Below are 16,840 nucleotides of genomic sequence, written 5' to 3'. Positions count from 1 at the left end.
TTGTACAATTAAAATATTGTGTCACTATAACTTCAAATCGGAAAAAAAGAATAGAAAAGAAAAAGACATATCCGTTAAAAAATTACAATATTAATTGGGACTGAAATTGCAATTTTTAAGAGTTTTATAGAAAAATATACTACTGTAATTATATGTGATTTGTGAAATAAGTTAATTAAAAAATATGTCAAGGAAATATTTCAAAATTTTTTATTTTCATGAAATGATCAACTAGTAAAATGCAATCCGATTTATCACATCTTCAAGAAAAATTTTGGAAAAAAACATTTTACGTTTAGAATCATTTCATCATTGAATGGGAGAGTGACATAAAAAAAAAAACAAAAAAAAGAGCAAACATTCCGAATAGTGATCTGATCGAATAGTTTAGAGCTTGAACGGAAAATAAAAGAAAGGAAAAAGTGCAGATTAAAAATGGAAAAGCAAACGTAGAACCCTTTTTTTTTTTTCAAACGTAAATTTTGTTAGTATGAAATAGGTCCAAAAGAGGAAAAACAATGGAATGGAAAGACCGTTTTGTCCACGCATTCTGATCTAAAATACATATGTACCCCATCTCCATCTTTGCCTTATCTTCGCGGTCGTATAATGGAGCTAGCCGTTTCCATAGCTCCCTGCAGTTGAGTGCGAATTAGTAGTACCCCATTGGACAAAAGCTGATAAAACTCCACAAAAAATCCTTGGTCTTCTTCTTCGTTCCAGCTTAATATTCTTGGATTATCAGCAGGTTGTTTTTCCATGCAAAGCCAGCCAACCATCTATTTGTATTGGCTGGCGTGAAACTCTAGTCTTGTACTGAATTATTTGACAAGCTGCTGTTTTTAGCATGTATTCATGTTTCTTGAAGGAATAGGCTTCTGGGTTTTCAATAATGAGTGCCTTTATAGGGTTATATGTTGTTTGTTGTTTTTGGTCAGTGGTTTATTTTCTTCGATTGCTATGTGCTTGTTTGGATTTTCCAGGGCATAACGCCGAAATTAAGTCACGAAGTTTCTAACTTTGATGATTTCTTGCTTTTTTGCACCATAATGCTATTTATTAAGATTGTGTTGTATGCATAAGTTGAAGTTACCGCATTTAAATAGATGTGGGGCTGCGCTTATACTTTGTTTGGTGCCAGAAAGTTTGCTCTAATCAACTGCGCTCTTGGTGGTTTTAGAATAAACTGCAATGCATAGAGCTTATATGCTTGAGTAAGGGGGTTATTTAGCGGCAGCTTTTCTAGGCTTTAAAACAACATTGCATAAGCTACTGTACTAGTATTTTCACAAGAGTGGATGTTTTGCAGACTCAGATTGATATTCTTCATTTTTCCCCCAGAAAACTTGCTACCCTCAGTGCTGATGGATGATTAATGAACTTCATTATGATTTCTCAAGAGACTGAGTTATTTCCAAAGGATCAATTGACATACTTTGGCTCGGAAATGCCGTCTATGCTCATGGTCAACATTTGGAGATGGTTATTCTCTTGTCTTCTGCAGATTGCAGTGGCCTGTATAGTACAAGGAAGGTACTTTTTTTTTTTCATTTTTCAGAACTATTATGATTAATTGATTAGTCATCTATTGAACAAAGTCAATAGAATCCATCATTTCTGTCGAGGGTGATTATATATATTGGAAAATTCTTGTTTTGATATTAAAACTATAGCAATTTTTTAATCCCTTGAAGAGTACTTTTCAGTTGGAAATTTTTCATTAAAGACATTGCCTTCCTTACTGTGTTAGTCCAGTAATACGTTGTGCTCATAAGCATGTTACTGTCTTGGTTATAGCAGATACCCAGGGTCGGAAACAGTACTTGTAATTGCTTGATGAAAGGAGAGATGTGGACTTCATGTGATATCCTCTGGAAACCTCAACTTATCTTCTCCATTTCACTGTATTCTTCTAATAAACGTATCAGAAAAGTTCTAGTGGAGAACTCATTAGCTCGATGTCATAGCAGAAAGCCACAAGCACATGTAATTAGGTCGAGTGTCATGGAAAGTTGGCTCCCTCTGTGCCTTCCAACTAGAGGTACTATTTCAAACAATGGCTTTCTTATTGACGCACTCTGTGGTAATATGTTGCTGAACACTCAAATGCTTTCAGTGCTTTGACAGATAAATGCAACACTATGAAATGTTTGAGAAGTGATTCCTCAGTCTCGCATCAAGAGCTTCAAGATCATAAGTTTTTCTGCAAGGCCATTAAAACTATATCCAGAAAGTCTCCGGACTTTAGAGAAAAGTTTTCAGTTGATTATGAGTTCTTAGAGGAACCTTGGTTGTCTTCTCAACTCTCTTATCCTTTTGTGGATTCAGATGCTTCAGGTGTTCCGAGGAGTGAAAGTGAGATAAGACAGGACCTTAATTGTGAAACTATAGGTTCGGAGCTCTTGTCTCAATCCACAAAAAAGAACTTTTATCCTAATGCTGAGGGCACTGTTAGTCCAGCAAATGAAAGCTTTAATGCTAATGGAACATTTTATGAGGTTGACCAACCCATTGAGGAGCCCTGGCTGCTCCAAACATTTCACTCTTGTAGTTCTGATGTCAAAACAGTTAGCAATTTCCCTGAAAATGAAGAGTGTTCAGAAGATAGGGAAACTCCACCATGTATTGTTGATGAACATGGACAAACTCCAGAGAAGCTCCTTGCTGATGATGAAGACCCTGTGATCTCTGAGGAGGATTCAGTTACCACAATGATATTGATTAACTCTTCTATATGCACCATGCAAAGAATTGCTGTGTTGGAAAATGGGAAATTGGTTGAGTTGTTGCTGGAACCTGTAAAAAATAATGTGCAATGTGATAGTGTATATCTAGGAGTAGTCACAAAACTGGTTCCCCACATGGGTGGTGCATTTGTAAATATTGGCGGTCCACGACCCTCTCTTATGGATATAAAGCCAAAGAGAGAACCATTTATATTTCCTCCATTTTGCCATCAAAGAAAGGACAAAAATGTAAATGGTTCTGTTGTTGCCAGGCTTGGAGAGAATGCAGGTGTTCCTGATAACAAAACCATTTCTGATGAAATTGAAGAAATTGACTTTGTTGGGGATGACGAAAGCGAGGTTGATTCAGAAGAGTTCATGGATGATGACATTGGGGAGCATGAAAATGATGAGGGTGGCGAGATTCTGCAAGTCCTGAAGGAAAACTGTAATGGTTGTGCTGGTGATGCTTTTGAATTTAATTCTGAGAGGTATTTGGAGAAATTAAGTGGAAATGGCTACCAAACACCAGGTGCAACTATAGACCAAAAAGCTGATCATTGTAAAGTTGAAAGTCCGGATGGAACCAAGTGGACTCAGGTACAAAAGGGCACAAAGATAATTGTACAAGTTGTCAAAGAAGGATTGGGTACCAAAGGCCCCACACTGACTGCTTATCCAAAGCTAAGAAGCAGATTCTGGGTATTCCAAATATATGTTTATTTATTTATATATTGGTTTTGTGCTTCATGCTCAATTTGTGCAAAACGTCTAGTTTATTGATCTGTCATTGTTCTCTTGCAGATCTTGATTGCTCGCTGCAATACAATTGGAATTTCAAAGAAAATTTCTGGTGTTGAGCGAACACGATTGAGAGTCATGGCAAAAACTCTGCAGCCTCCAGGATTTGGTCTTACTGTAAGGACTGTTGCCGCTGGTCATTCACTAGAGGAATTACAGAAGGATTTAGAGAGCTTGCTTTCAACCTGGAAGAGTATAGTTGAACATGCTAAGTCTGCTGCCCTTGCTGCAGACGAAGGTGTAGATGGAGCAGTGCCAATTCTGTTGCATCAGGCAATGGGTCAAACACTCTCAGTTGTCCAGGACTACTTCAGTGAGAAGGTGAGCTCATTCCTAGCTGTCAGTTATTGTAGTTCAAGTGGTTTATTTTTAGTAGGTTGGGAGATCTGATTGCCGGCACTCATGATCTCTGGAATAAGTGATCTTTTTGTTTACTCTTTTTGACATGTTTCAGGTGGAGAGCATGATAGTTGATTCTCCAAGGACATATCATGAGGTATGACATTTGTCCAGGGAATGGATAGTTTGTGATGTAACTTCCTTACCATATAGTATAGGTTGTCTGATTTAATGAATTCAAATTTCTGCTCCCTTGCCTCAGATACCACAGTATGTGAGTTAAGACAGCTTGATGTAAAGGGACCTAAATGTTTCTTCACAAATCTAGAAAGTACAGACAAATGATGAGGGCTCATGGTTTAACAATTTGTACAAATAGGTGGAAGTAGAAAGGAAATAATGTTACTAGACGTTGATTGAGGTTGTTCATGCTGTCACTGGGATCAGTCTGAAAGTGGAATTGATTAGCTTTTGAATATGTTCCCATGTAATATTTTGCATGTGAATCCCAATGATACGGCATAACATATTCAGGAACAGCATGTTACAATGTTGCAACTTGGCTGCATGTCCTCATCTTTTGGAGAATGAATATTTAATTTCGCATTGTGCTTCTTAGTGAATAGCTTTTGGGAGATCATGTGATACTGTTCTTCTGATCAATATACTTTTATCTACATCCAATTACTGAGGTTCACTTTTCTAGTTTCATTATGCAGGTTACAAACTATCTCCAGGAAATAGCTCCTAATCTTTGTGACAGAGTTGAGTTATACAGCAAAAGTTCTCCACTTTTTGATGAATATAAACTTGAGGAAGAAATAGATAACATCTTGAGTAAAAGGTGGGAAAACCTCCTATTAACAATGCAGATACTTTTTAGTATGTTATTGTGTCAAAATACATGTCATTGGCTTTTTAGCTGTAATACAAAAGTAAATTTTAAGTTGATAATATGTCATCAAAAAACTTGCTGTATCTGACTTATGCAACGACTAACGTAATACAATCATTCTCTATGGAGACATATGACTAATAAACATCATGTTTCCATACAAGTGAAACAGAAGTCTGTTTGTCAAGATAGTTTTGCTGTATAGAATTAAAAACACAATTTAAACCTTACAATTCCTTAATGATTGAATCAGCAAACACTGGAGAAGGAAGAATGATGTTGGTGATCATGGTCTATGGAGACCAAATAGGTTGATGTATAAGAAAAACGAGAGCTGATGTCTTTATGTTGAGTGGACAGTTATGAAAATCTTTACTGGGGGGCATCGTTGCTGTATTATAAGCTGATTTCACATGCTAGGTTTTCTGACAGGGGCTTGCACCTGTTGAACTGCATATCTATCAGGTTACAGAATTTGCTTCTAAACTATTTTACTGCTGTCAGTCAAAAGAATAAGCATTCAAAGAACTTGAATCTTGTGTTTCACCTTTTGGTTCTTATTGAAGATAAGAGTTGAAGCAGCAACTGTTTGACATTAGGCTTGATAAGTTTGAATCTTGCGAAGAGAACTTGGTTTTTGTGAGCTTATTTTAGTTTATTTGCATTCCCTTGGATGTTTTACTTTCCTTATTTTTGATGACGTTTCTAAGTCTATCATACCTTGTTGAACGTGCTTTTCTGATAAGGATCTTCCACTTGGGATCAAATGATTTATTTTTTAGTGACTAATCAACCCGGAAAGGATTATTTCTTTTTTATATTAAACCTTTTGTTTCTTGTCGTTTTGGGTATGGGGGTGAAGGGAGGTAGATAGGTCTTATCATTACTTGTCTTTTACACCATTTCTGGGAATGAGAATTTCTGTTTCCTGGTCTTTTCTAATTATTTTATTGCATATTCTTTTGCCATTGACTTAGTCTCAGATATGAATATGATGTTCTTCCACATTGTGCTAATAAAATCCCATGGTTCCAGGGTTCCACTTGATAATGGAGGTTATCTAGTGATTGAACAAACTGAGGCATTAGTGTCCATTGATGTGAATGGGGGGCATTGTATGCTTGGTCATGGGACTTCCCAAGAAAAAGCTATTCTTGATGTCAACCTCGCAGCTGCCAAACAAGTACAGAAACTAATTTTTCTTTTTACTTCAACATCTACTTATACTTCATATGCTGGAGATGGTGTTTGAAATACATTTTCTTTTCCTAGCTCTTGCTCTTATGTGCATGTAAAGTATCTTCATCAATTTAATATTTTCTTTTTCTTTCCCTACATAATGTGAATCTTGCAATTTGTTTGTCCTGCAGACTTATGAAGTTTTTATATGATCTTCTTTCAAGGATTTTGTCATATCTGCAAGCAAAAACAATTGTTTACCCAGTTTTCACTAGCTAGGGGACTACATTTTACATCTCTACCTGCTTATTGAGCACTGAATAGGGAAAATGAACTGCTACAGCTAACTTCCAAAGCTTTTTATCTTTTAGATGTTTTTTCACTGCAAAAGGATGTCTCGTATAGATAACGGCCCAAATTTTGGACATAGCTAAGAAGGGTTGATGGACACAATTCTTGATGGAAAAACTTGAATGCAGGAAAATTATGAGCGAACTAAGGTTGACTTGCCTATGTAGCAACAAGGATAGAAGACTTTTAGTTTCTTGCCCATTCTGTTTCTGATAAAAATGGCTTTTGTACGATATTAGGCAAGAAGTGCCAAGTTGGGGAGAGAAGAAGAAAAAAAAGTGCTATTTATTCAAACTGAATACTGTGTGAAGAATTAGATTTATCAGTAAGATGCTACAGGAAAGGACAGTACTTTTCATGTGTTAGTTGAAGTTTTAATCAACCACTTTGACCTCATTCACTGAAGTGCATGGCTAAGGTCCTGAATGAAATCCATATTGTATTGCCTTATTATAGTGTCCATGATTGTTTTTGATAAAGGTTTAGTCTAAGGTTGCCTCCATGATGTGGTGCTGTCGCCAAAATATGGGCCATGCTGGTAGTACTCTTCTGATTTAGGTTATGTGTGACATAGCCACCATGCTTTACTATCACTAGATGGTCTGTTTAGTTCTTCATAACTAAACTGAGCATTTCATTTATTACAGATTGCTAGGGAACTGAGGCTGAGAGACATTGGTGGCATTATTGTCGTTGATTTCATTGACATGCAAGATGATTGTAAGTCTTTAAGCTATTTATTATTAATCTGCAGCATCTTTGTAGAACATGATATTTAACTGCAAAGAAAGCAGCTTTGAAGGACAGATTAAAATTGCTTCATAGATCATTGATTGGATAATCAAATCTCAAGGTGGATTGCAACAATTAACAAGTACGGACAACATATATTAAGCTTTTTCCTTCCCTCCTGCCAACACCTCTTCTGTTTCTTTAGTGTTGTTGGTGGTTGAGGTGGAGAAATCAAGGTTGCTGGGGGATGTTTTTTTTTTTTTGGGGGGGGGGGGGACCTAATTGTTGATGGAAAAAGAAAGTGAATGTTGTGAACATATAAATTTGTGGCCTAATTTAAATTGGTAAATCTTCTTGTGACTTGGACTCTCCTATGAAAGTGGTATCTTGAACCTGCAAGTGGATATAATCGTTTTTCCATTACAATTCTCTTTCCTTACAGTCCTATGGTTGAAAGCTATCTCTACAGTAAAATATATAATATTTACGTGATGTAATACAAGCTGAAGATCATAATGCGAATGTCTTTGCCAGTTTTTTTCGCTTCCTTACAGTTATCAAAATATATACGTGAATATGTGCGCTGACTCCTATCTTGTACTTCTAGCAAATAAAAGATTGGTGTATGAAGAAGTTAAAAAGGCTGTAGAGAGAGATAGATCGAGGGTCAAAGTTTCTGAGTTGTCGAGGCACGGGCTTATGGAGATCACTCGCAAGAGGGTGAGTTGACCACTTAGATTTTCTTTTCTGTTTCTGATTTTATTAACTTTTTGGTTCTCTTTCACTGATGAAGAGCAAGCATTTGCTACATCAGTTATTCATTAGGATTAAGTCCTAATTTATCATTTTTACATTTGCTGTGTTCAGGTTAGACCTAGTGTGACTTTTATGATCAGTGAACCATGCACATGCTGTTGTGGCACTGGTAGAGTGGAAGCTTTAGAGACTTCATTCTCTAAAGTTGAACGTGAAATTTGCCGGCTGCTGGTATGACCATTCTCTTTCTTTTCTCCTCCTACTTTTTGGCTTGTGGGGAAGGGGAAGGGGGGATACCGTGATCAGTAAATATTATGCCGCCTTAGAACCTACTGCTTTCAGAATAATAATATAGGAAAAGCTGTTAGTGGTAATATTTGTAGATAGGGAAAACGATTAAATTACAAACTGTAACTTTAATTCAAGTTACAGACCTGTCTCATCTGTACAATTATTCATTTATTCTCAAGACAAATGGGCTACCGACTTCTCCAGTTAATCAGTACCTTCTTAACTTTCTCATCTTCCTCACCTCTCCCAAACCTCCAATCTCACCCCTGCTACCACCCCCGTCTTTCTTCTCTTCAGCGCCATGGCTAAAGCACTCCGCACCTCCTTCCATTCTCCTCCTGCAAACAATATGCCCATTAAACTTTTATGCTGAAATCTGTATTATCAAACAAAATCTCCCTCTGTATCTTAATTCTCTGCATCTCCCTTCTCCACCTGAATTGAGTCTTCCACTTGAACTTTTAGTGAGCTTATACAAAATTTGGTTTGTTTATTACTGGGCTTTAAAGTTTTACTCGTCTTCCATTGGAGTTATTGAAAGTTGAACAAATTTATACAGGAGAAAAAGCTAATATAGTAGTACCAAATTGAAAATCTGTGTTGCTTGAATTGTTGGCTGTGGCTAAGCCATCACTTATGTGGTGGAAACTGAAGTCTTGACTCTTGAGGCTTTGATAAACTTTAAGCTGATGGTGAAAACTGAGTTGGAGGGAGAAACAGGAAGCGATCAGAGATTAGGCCACAGAGCGTAGCCTGACTGTGTTTTTGGTTGGACAGTATTGGGTTGGTTCATAAATTATAAAATTGTGGGGGATTACTTCTAAATATTAATTTTTTGGCACCAACCGGTTGAATTGAAGTCGGTAAGTCTGGACCTTATGGAGTCTCTTCGCTACGTATTGTCCTTGGAGATACACTCTGCTTCTGATGGTCAGAACATGGTAGCTAACTTCTTTAGAGTATAAATTCTATCACTACAATCCTGCCAAATCATGTTTTCCATTGGTTTACCATTTATGTGATCTTTCTGTGTTGATTCTATAATACTTTATTCTCTAGTCCATTTTGTTATTGGCATATCTAATTTTTGTCCGTATACTCAGTCAATGATGGAACTGAAGGCAGACCCTGAAAAACCAAATTCATGGCCAAGATTTATTCTTAGAGTTGATCGATACATGTGTAATTATCTAACTTCAGGAAAGAGGACAAAGCTTGCAGTCTTGAGTAGTTCTCTCAAGGTCTGGATTCTTCTAAAGGTAAGCCAATCATCCTCTACTAGCCTGTATTTCTACTTTCCTGCTCAACAGGACTTTTTTACCTTTCCCTCTTCTGTTTTTTTTGGGGGTTTGTTATGTGAGTAAAGGATCTTAAATAAACCTCTAGTTTAACAGTTGATCGAACAAATATACATGGTTAGTTTCTTGCAGTAAACGGACCAACTCAAACTTGTTGGTTTTTTGCAGCCGGAAGATAAAAAACGATGAATGTTGGTTAAAAACTGGCAATCTAACTCCAAAATCTGATCTTTGATTATACTTGTCATGGATCCAGTTTCCTTTTGTAAATTTTTGAGATATGCATGCCTGCCTTTGTTCTCTAACGCGTAATACATCAGGTTGTCAGAGGTCTTGCTAGGGGAAGCTTTGAGCTGAAACACTTGACGGATGACAAGGAATATCAGAAGCAACATCAAGCTCCTATCTCTATGCTACGACCAGCAGAGATAGGAAGTCGTAGTCCCACCAAAACTGTAACTCTCTTTCCCAAAAAGTGGAAGACTGGCGGGAAGTGATGCTTACACGCTTCAGCCATATTGTATATTCACATGTTGCACAGCATTTTTTCCCTTGGCTTTCTTGCCCGGTTGAATTGAGTTGTGCTTACATTTTTATCCTTTCCAATTGAGTTTTGTAGAATTAGATAGGTTGGATAGACCAGCCGCTACACGGTAGAGTACAGAGCTCTGACGCAGTTGCTGAAATTAATCAAAGCTTGTAAGGAATGGGAATTTCAAAGGAAATGAAATTACTTTGAGAAATTTGATGCCCGTCTGATGATTTTTCTTTTTGTTATGATCAACTTGAGTTCCATGCTTTCAATACCCTCTGCGTCTCGACTCTCGATCAGCAAATATTCAAGAAAACTCTTTGAAATAAGGAGCCAACAATAAGAATGAGACGAGTTTGCATATGGAAAAAAAGAAAAATACATTTTGTTTTGGTCCAGCAAAACTGGTAAATTGACTTCACCATCTCCAGCGTTGAATAAACAAATGCAGGACATACTGTAAAATGATGACCATTCTTTGCAACACGGAAAAGTATACAATGAAAACTAAAGGCCCAACGCCAAGTAATCATCAACAACATCGACAAGTTAATGCATCCAAGCATGTATAAGGCCTTGCCTTCTCCTCCAGTTCCTGTGCTGTTGGCAAACGCTCCATCTTGTAATACGTGCTTCGGGCTAAACAGAAGTTGTACAAATTTCTGCATACTCCTTGACTAAATGGATAAACTCTTTCCGGAATTCCCCTGCAGCTCAACATAGCAGTGTTTCAGGTCAACCAGAACTGACTCGATGCAGATGTATAGTCATGCTATAAACAACAACTATCAATTTGATTGCATAGGAAGGCAGATGGTACAAAGTGTTGTCCAAACTGAAAGGCATACAGAAGCGTCCAACTGACCTCAGGTAAGGAATGCGTCTTCGCCTTACAAGTTCGTAGGTTGTTTGATTTGTCATAATGAGATAGCTGTTACAGAAGACAAGAAAATTTTCACAATTCATTAATCTGAAGGAAACAAGGAAAACTTTAGATGCACAATGCCAAGAACGTTTTGGAGCAGGACCTTAGATAACTAAACCACACTTGATTACACCACCGCACAAGCATGTGATGAACCTAACGCCTATCCAAATTCACCCAAGCTCCCAAAGCTCATACAAAGTGCAGCCTTTCAAAATGAACTTCCTTTTAGACAATGCAGATGAAGGCAAAGATACTTATTCAGACAATTGCAAAAATAACTATCAGGTGTGGTTCGCGTTGGCAATGTGTCAATATTTGCAACATGTTCAACAAACAAAGTTTCAGGGAAATGGTTAATTGTCCATTGAATTCAATTGTTAACCTCAACTTCCACCTTAAAAAATTCAGAATTTTGATTTTCCAAAAGCTGTACTTCATCACATATTCTGAAAATATTTACACACCATAAGAGTATAACAATGCCTCATATATAGTGGTAACAGAATTTTGATGTTAAGGTACGCTTACTTTAATTAGCCATAAGAAGTTCCAACTTACATCACCATGTTTCAGATAGTCCTTACCAGAAGAAGCTAAGGTCTCTTCACTATGTTAACTAGACAAAAAAATAGCAGCACTTTCAAAAAAGAAAATGGTAGATCCATTTCAAAGTGGGATCAACACTTTCAACATCCCAATAAGCATGTGACAGGAACAACCAGACAATCTTTTACACAGACGTTAATTTCGCATGTTCCACCTAAAGAAGACAGATTGCACCCACAAATTGCATAAATATGCAAGGAACTGTTGATCCTAAAGAAATTAGAGCACTTACCTATGAAACAGGAGGAGGAGAACTAGGAAGATAAGCGAAACAAATAAAGTAGCCAGCAGCAAAATCATAATAACATCGACCCACCTGAAAGAAGCCATTATCATTTACAAGGAAGTCAAAAGAATTTTCACCATGGCACATCAAACAACCTCCTCTACACAAAACCACGACCCAAATTTAAACAGGAAACATACATAATAAACAAATAAACAGAGACACAGAGAAATAAGAAACAAGAAAAAATATATTAATATTCATAGTGATGTATGAAGCACATTAGACAGATTCTTACCATGCCTTTGTTATATTTGATTTGAGATATGAAATGTATAAGATACCGGTCCAAAGGCACAATGCTGTCTCCTCACAAATGTACCACCTGGTAAAACAAACAACCAAATTTTATCAGGATAAGCAACAGAAGAAGCTAGAGAAGTAACAAAGAGAATGAACACTTACCAAAACCGACAGTGATTATTCTGTCCTATGCATGTCCCCAGCCAGACACAATGATGATCAAACTGAAGCACACATTTGTCGCAATCATGGCAATGCTTTGCTCGTGGGGGCTACAACAGTTTTACAATCAGAAAGAGATCAGGCACTACAAAATTCATGGGACAAACCATTGCAAAAACTAAACAACCATGAGGATTTGCCATAAAAGGTTCTCAAGAATTGATTTTTGCAGCCCAAGCATCAAAGTTAGCAGAATCCTAACAGTTAGTACATTGTAGTTAGCTAACTAAACCAAATTTTATATGATAAATTTGTTGAAAGCCATCTAAAGATTAATCAACATGGATCCTGAAGCCATTGGCTTACAGAGAAGGAAAAAAATAGCAGCAAAGTGTGACACTGCGATGATTTCTCGCATCAGTTGTAACTTCATACCACATCAACTACAAGAATCAGTACAGAAGTTGGAAAAATCGATTAATATCCACTGTCAAGCTAAAACTATTTGTTGGATATCTAAAGATAACAACTTCAGAGCACCAAAAAAAAATAATAACAATAATAAGTAAACAAAAATAAAATAAAAATACAACCTACTAATAACACAACTGTACCACCATCCTGACTTTCAACTAACCGAACCATGAGAAGGAGATGACAAAAAAATTTTTAAGTCAGAAAAGCAAGTGAACAATTGTGACTCCTCATCTCTCAGTTAATATGAATGCATAACAGAAATGCGATTGGATTTATCAATTACCAAAGCTAGACTACGAGCTGTGTCTTTGCAAAGTACAGCTGGGAATGTCAGCAAAGCCAATGCAGCCTCCTCTCTCTCTCTCTCTCAGAGACACAGACGACACAGAGAGAGAGAGAGAGAGAGGCTGCATTGGCTTTGCTAAAAGAAGCAAGCATGTTCTAGAGAAATTTTACCAGTCTAGGACAAAATGTCATCCAAAGGCAAAGTCAATCTAAATAATCAGATTCTAATGGCATCAGAATGCTTTTGATTTTGGAGGTTAATTGCATGAAATTGAGTAAAACGAAAAAAAATAATAATATTTGACTATGTGACCAATTTTCTCTCCTTGCAATGTCATATCAGTTTATATTCATGCTCCATCAACATTTGCCAACAGAGAAGCAGCAGGAAACATCAACAGCTATCAAATGACCAACTTACAACTTTCGCCAACCGATGGACACTCCAGCAACCTATAATCTTAAGATAAGCTATATTCCGAATTAGAAAGTCAGAGAAAATCTAAAACAATCTACCTGCACAACATTGCAGTAGGAGCAAGTCCAGGTTCTGAAAAAGTAAAAAACAACAATCAGTTGGGAAATTGGTGTGGCTTTTGACAGCAATTCCATCCGCCACAAACACCCCAAAACCACCAAAAAGAAGGGGTAAAGGGGAAACAAATAAATAAATAAACAAAAAATTCTAAAATGAAAGGAAGACAGGATCAAAGTTAGACAAAATAACTATTAAAATGAAAGTCACAATTGGAAGAGGTAGTCTAGCACTTATTCCAACTTACAACCTCCCTGTCTCTCTTTCTTAATCAAAGACATGGGGAACTAACGAAGTGGAAAATCTGCAAGATACAAGTATTAGCAGCCAATACACGAAGCTTTCCTACCTAACTGAGGTTCCAGGAGGATACATATCCATCACTACTTTTGTCCAAGATGTTGCATTACTCCCTAAAAGGTTTCTTCCGAGTTGGTCCGCATCCACAGTAACAACTAAACTGCCATTGTTGCTTGAAGCAGGTTGTCTTTGCTTGATCATTGAAACATCAAAAAAAGGCAAAACAGACAGCAATTAGAGAAGCAGAATGCATACTAAGATGAATTCTAGAAACTCATAGTACTTCCATAAACCAATAAAAAAGCAATATAAAATTATTCTCCAATCTCTAAATTTCTCCCATACGTTTAGAATCAAAGGAATGGTGTTTTACTTTGAAGCCACTGATTTTCTCCTTACTAAAGCATCAGTCTCGTTAACGACCCTCATTGCTTCAAGAACATAACTGTATTTTAAAAGAAATTTCCAGTAAGAAAGAAAGCTAAGAATGACAGTTGAGCACAAGTTCTGGTGGATCAAAAGCTCATAGTTGATGAAAAAAATACCCTGGAGAAGTATTAGAGGTGAGGAAATATTGAGCCAGTGTAGCCACCAATAATGACAAATATATTGCAGTATACCTGCATCAAATTTGAAGAGGATATAACTGAGATCATATCAGTTAACTACTTAACAGTACAAGAAGAAAACACGTAACGCAGCACGTGAACCAATCATCATAAATAATGTCTTCTTCTGGTACTTGAGGTTAGACAACTTAAAGCCCTTCTAATAACCTCCAAGATACTCCTCATTTTAGCCTGTAATAGGCAATAGGGCTATGCCTAAATAGATACTAAATGCACCACCGAGCAAGCCTGAAGCTCCCCTCATATTAGCCTAACAAAATTAAAGAACAGAGATGATAAACTTCCTTGCAGTTCCACATTCTGCCACTGGCCAAAAACGCAATTCGGAATACAGTCTCACCATACTGAAACCACAAAATTGAAACTCTTGTTTTTCCGGCGTGTACCCAACCAATCTCTTCCTTCTCCCATTTTATCTCCTATTCTTGCGTAACTTTTTCAGATTGTTTTCAGCTTCCACGACTTTTAGAATTTCACTCGTCCAATTTCTCAGAATAATTAAATACTGAAACAACTGAGCAACAAAAACAAAATTAAGTAAGCAGACTAACATAAATCCATAACAAGATGCTTACCAAGGTTGTTGCTTGGTCTTCTCAATGAAATCTTTGTCGAAAATAAAAAGAATGCTAACATAGATCAAGTGCAGCACCACCAACGCCAGCTTCAAACACAAAGCAGATCTCCGAGCTAGTTTTTTCCACCCCAGGAGATACCCCAAAAAAAAGTCTCAAAATCACTACTAAATTCAGCTTCGACTAAACCCAATAAGAAAAACCCATAATAATTTCAAAGTATCTTATTACCAGGATCGGAAAGACAGGGAAAAAACCGAGAGCACCGGTCGAAGAAACGATCCCATGTGTCGCGGAGGGAACCACCGCATGGTACAGCCATTATTATCTCCCTCGCATTCAAAACATTGTCATTTTCTTCAACCTCTGATTAAATAACGGTGAAAATTTCAGAGAATCAAATTCAAACTTGAGAATTAATTTAACTCGGTTTAGTAGGAGGGAGGAGAAGAAGAGACTGGAGGGGTCTTGCAGAAAAAATGGCTGCAATACTCATAAATGCGACGACCCATGGGGACGGACAGCAGGAGATTACCAGGCATTTAATAAGTTAATTGATGATTAACCGGTTTTTGTTTTCTTAATAGTGTGTACTTGTTTTTGTTTTCTTTAACGGCGCGTGTACAAATGAGAAATAGTTGATTATTATTCCGTTTAATAAGACTGAATCTAAATTTTGAAATTTGAATATTAAATAATTAATTTGCTAAATTTTCATATAAAAAAGAAATATATGAATGTCTAAATTTCAATGCTGAAGATATCTATACTGTTTGATAAATATTTATAAATGAATGCTTAATAAGCTAAACCGTATAATTTTTTCCTTCTTTTTTTTCATTCAAAAAAGAAATAGAATCTATGATTTAAGTAGTTTAAAATTGTAGATATGAAGCCAATAACATTTTATTTTTAAATCAAATTAATGTAAAAGATAAAATACATTATGGAAAACATTAAAAGAAACATTACAATCCAACAATCATATAACATCTAATATTTTTAATAGAAATTTTAGAATTGAATAAAGATTTTAATTTGATAATGATTTTGAATAGAGAATATTAGGTTATTTAATTATATAAGGATTTTGAATAGAAAATATCAAGTCATTTAATTAGATAAGAATTTTGATCGTAATTAACAAATAAGGGTAAATTTGGTAGATAAAATAAGGTATTTGAAGTAAATCTGTTGATTCTTATTAAAATTAAGCATTGCGTTACGATTCTTGTGCTGAAAAAAGTACATACAAATTTAGCACCGCTTAACAAGTTCAGCAGATGAATTTTTATTTATCAAACACCCAAAACTTCTGAATATTTGAAAAAATTCAATTTTAACAAATTTTTATATTATCAAATCGAGCCTAAAAAATGGTTTCACATTTTTGTCCACTTCTGTTCACACCATAGTTATTAAACCCGGCCCGGCCCGGCGGTCGAACCGGTCAAACCGATGAACCGGACATGGGACCGGGCTGGATTTTCAATTGGATCGTTTAAGTAATCAACCCGTTGATTAGTCAACGGACCGCCGGTTCGACCGGATTAAACCGGAAACCCGGCCGGTTGTGTCTAAGAACCGGGTTTCATATAAAAATGTTATGGCAGTGCTGAGACTGAGAGTCGAAACCTGTGCGTCTGATACAAAGCAACATCGACGAAACCGCTAGGCTACCTCGCGAGATGGTGATAAGGTTGCTTACATATTATATATAAACATTTTATCAATTTTATCTTTCTGTTTTATTTCTCTAAAACAAATTAATTTGGAATCTTTTAATAATAATTTATGACCCCCAAACTTATGAAATGGACTTAAAAATTAACATGTTACATAATTCATTTTAAAAACATATATTATTTTTAATAATTTTTTGCACTTAAAATTTATAAATAAGTTAGATAATTA

The 16,840-nt window shown here is 36.3% G+C and overlaps 2 protein-coding genes across 7 annotated transcripts; one reads left to right on the top strand and one right to left on the bottom strand.

Moving 5' to 3' along the window:
* The first annotated feature begins 582 nt into the window (after window positions 1-582).
* LOC113698019 (ribonuclease E/G-like protein, chloroplastic) lies at window positions 583-10,120 on the top strand. Of its 5 annotated transcripts, none has more exons than XM_072057545.1 (13): window positions 583-748; window positions 1,342-1,533; window positions 1,798-2,041; window positions 2,128-3,428; window positions 3,531-3,848; window positions 3,982-4,023; window positions 4,586-4,710; window positions 5,797-5,944; window positions 6,939-7,011; window positions 7,631-7,743; window positions 7,891-8,010; window positions 9,174-9,329; window positions 9,689-10,120. In XM_072057545.1, the coding sequence occupies exons 2-13, from the start codon at window positions 1,480-1,482 to the stop codon at window positions 9,863-9,865; spliced, it is 2,871 nt and encodes a 956-aa protein (XP_071913646.1). In that variant the 5' UTR covers window positions 583-748; window positions 1,342-1,479; the 3' UTR covers window positions 9,866-10,120. The 5 variants fall into 5 exon arrangements, with proteins under 5 accessions (XP_071913646.1, XP_071913647.1, XP_027073484.2 ...); XM_072057546.1 differs by having other exon boundaries at window positions 1,310-1,533; XM_027217683.2 differs by having other exon boundaries at window positions 584-748; window positions 1,801-2,041.
* Window positions 10,121-10,240: 120 nt separating this feature from the next.
* LOC113698020 (protein S-acyltransferase 10-like) lies at window positions 10,241-15,475 on the bottom strand. Of its 2 annotated transcripts, XM_027217686.2 has the most exons (11): window positions 15,158-15,474; window positions 14,927-15,041; window positions 14,268-14,342; window positions 14,096-14,167; window positions 13,772-13,909; window positions 13,404-13,437; window positions 12,126-12,235; window positions 11,959-12,045; window positions 11,667-11,750; window positions 10,766-10,831; window positions 10,241-10,607 (listed from the first exon to the last, which is right to left on the bottom strand). In XM_027217686.2, the coding sequence occupies exons 1-11, from the start codon at window positions 15,246-15,248 to the stop codon at window positions 10,433-10,435; spliced, it is 1,047 nt and encodes a 348-aa protein (XP_027073487.1). In that variant the 5' UTR covers window positions 15,249-15,474; the 3' UTR covers window positions 10,241-10,432. The 2 variants fall into 2 exon arrangements, with proteins under 2 accessions (XP_027073487.1, XP_071913649.1); XM_072057548.1 differs by lacking the exon at window positions 14,096-14,167 and having other exon boundaries at window positions 15,158-15,475.
* Window positions 15,476-16,840: the final 1,365 nt, after the last annotated feature.

The sequence above is a fragment of the Coffea arabica genome, chromosome 7c (assembly GCF_036785885.1).
Source record: "Coffea arabica cultivar ET-39 chromosome 7c, Coffea Arabica ET-39 HiFi, whole genome shotgun sequence".
NCBI classification, from domain to species: domain Eukaryota; kingdom Viridiplantae; phylum Streptophyta; class Magnoliopsida; order Gentianales; family Rubiaceae; genus Coffea; species Coffea arabica.
The sequence above is the reverse complement of the archived record's forward strand: the minus strand, read 5'-3'. Positions and strand labels throughout refer to the sequence as shown.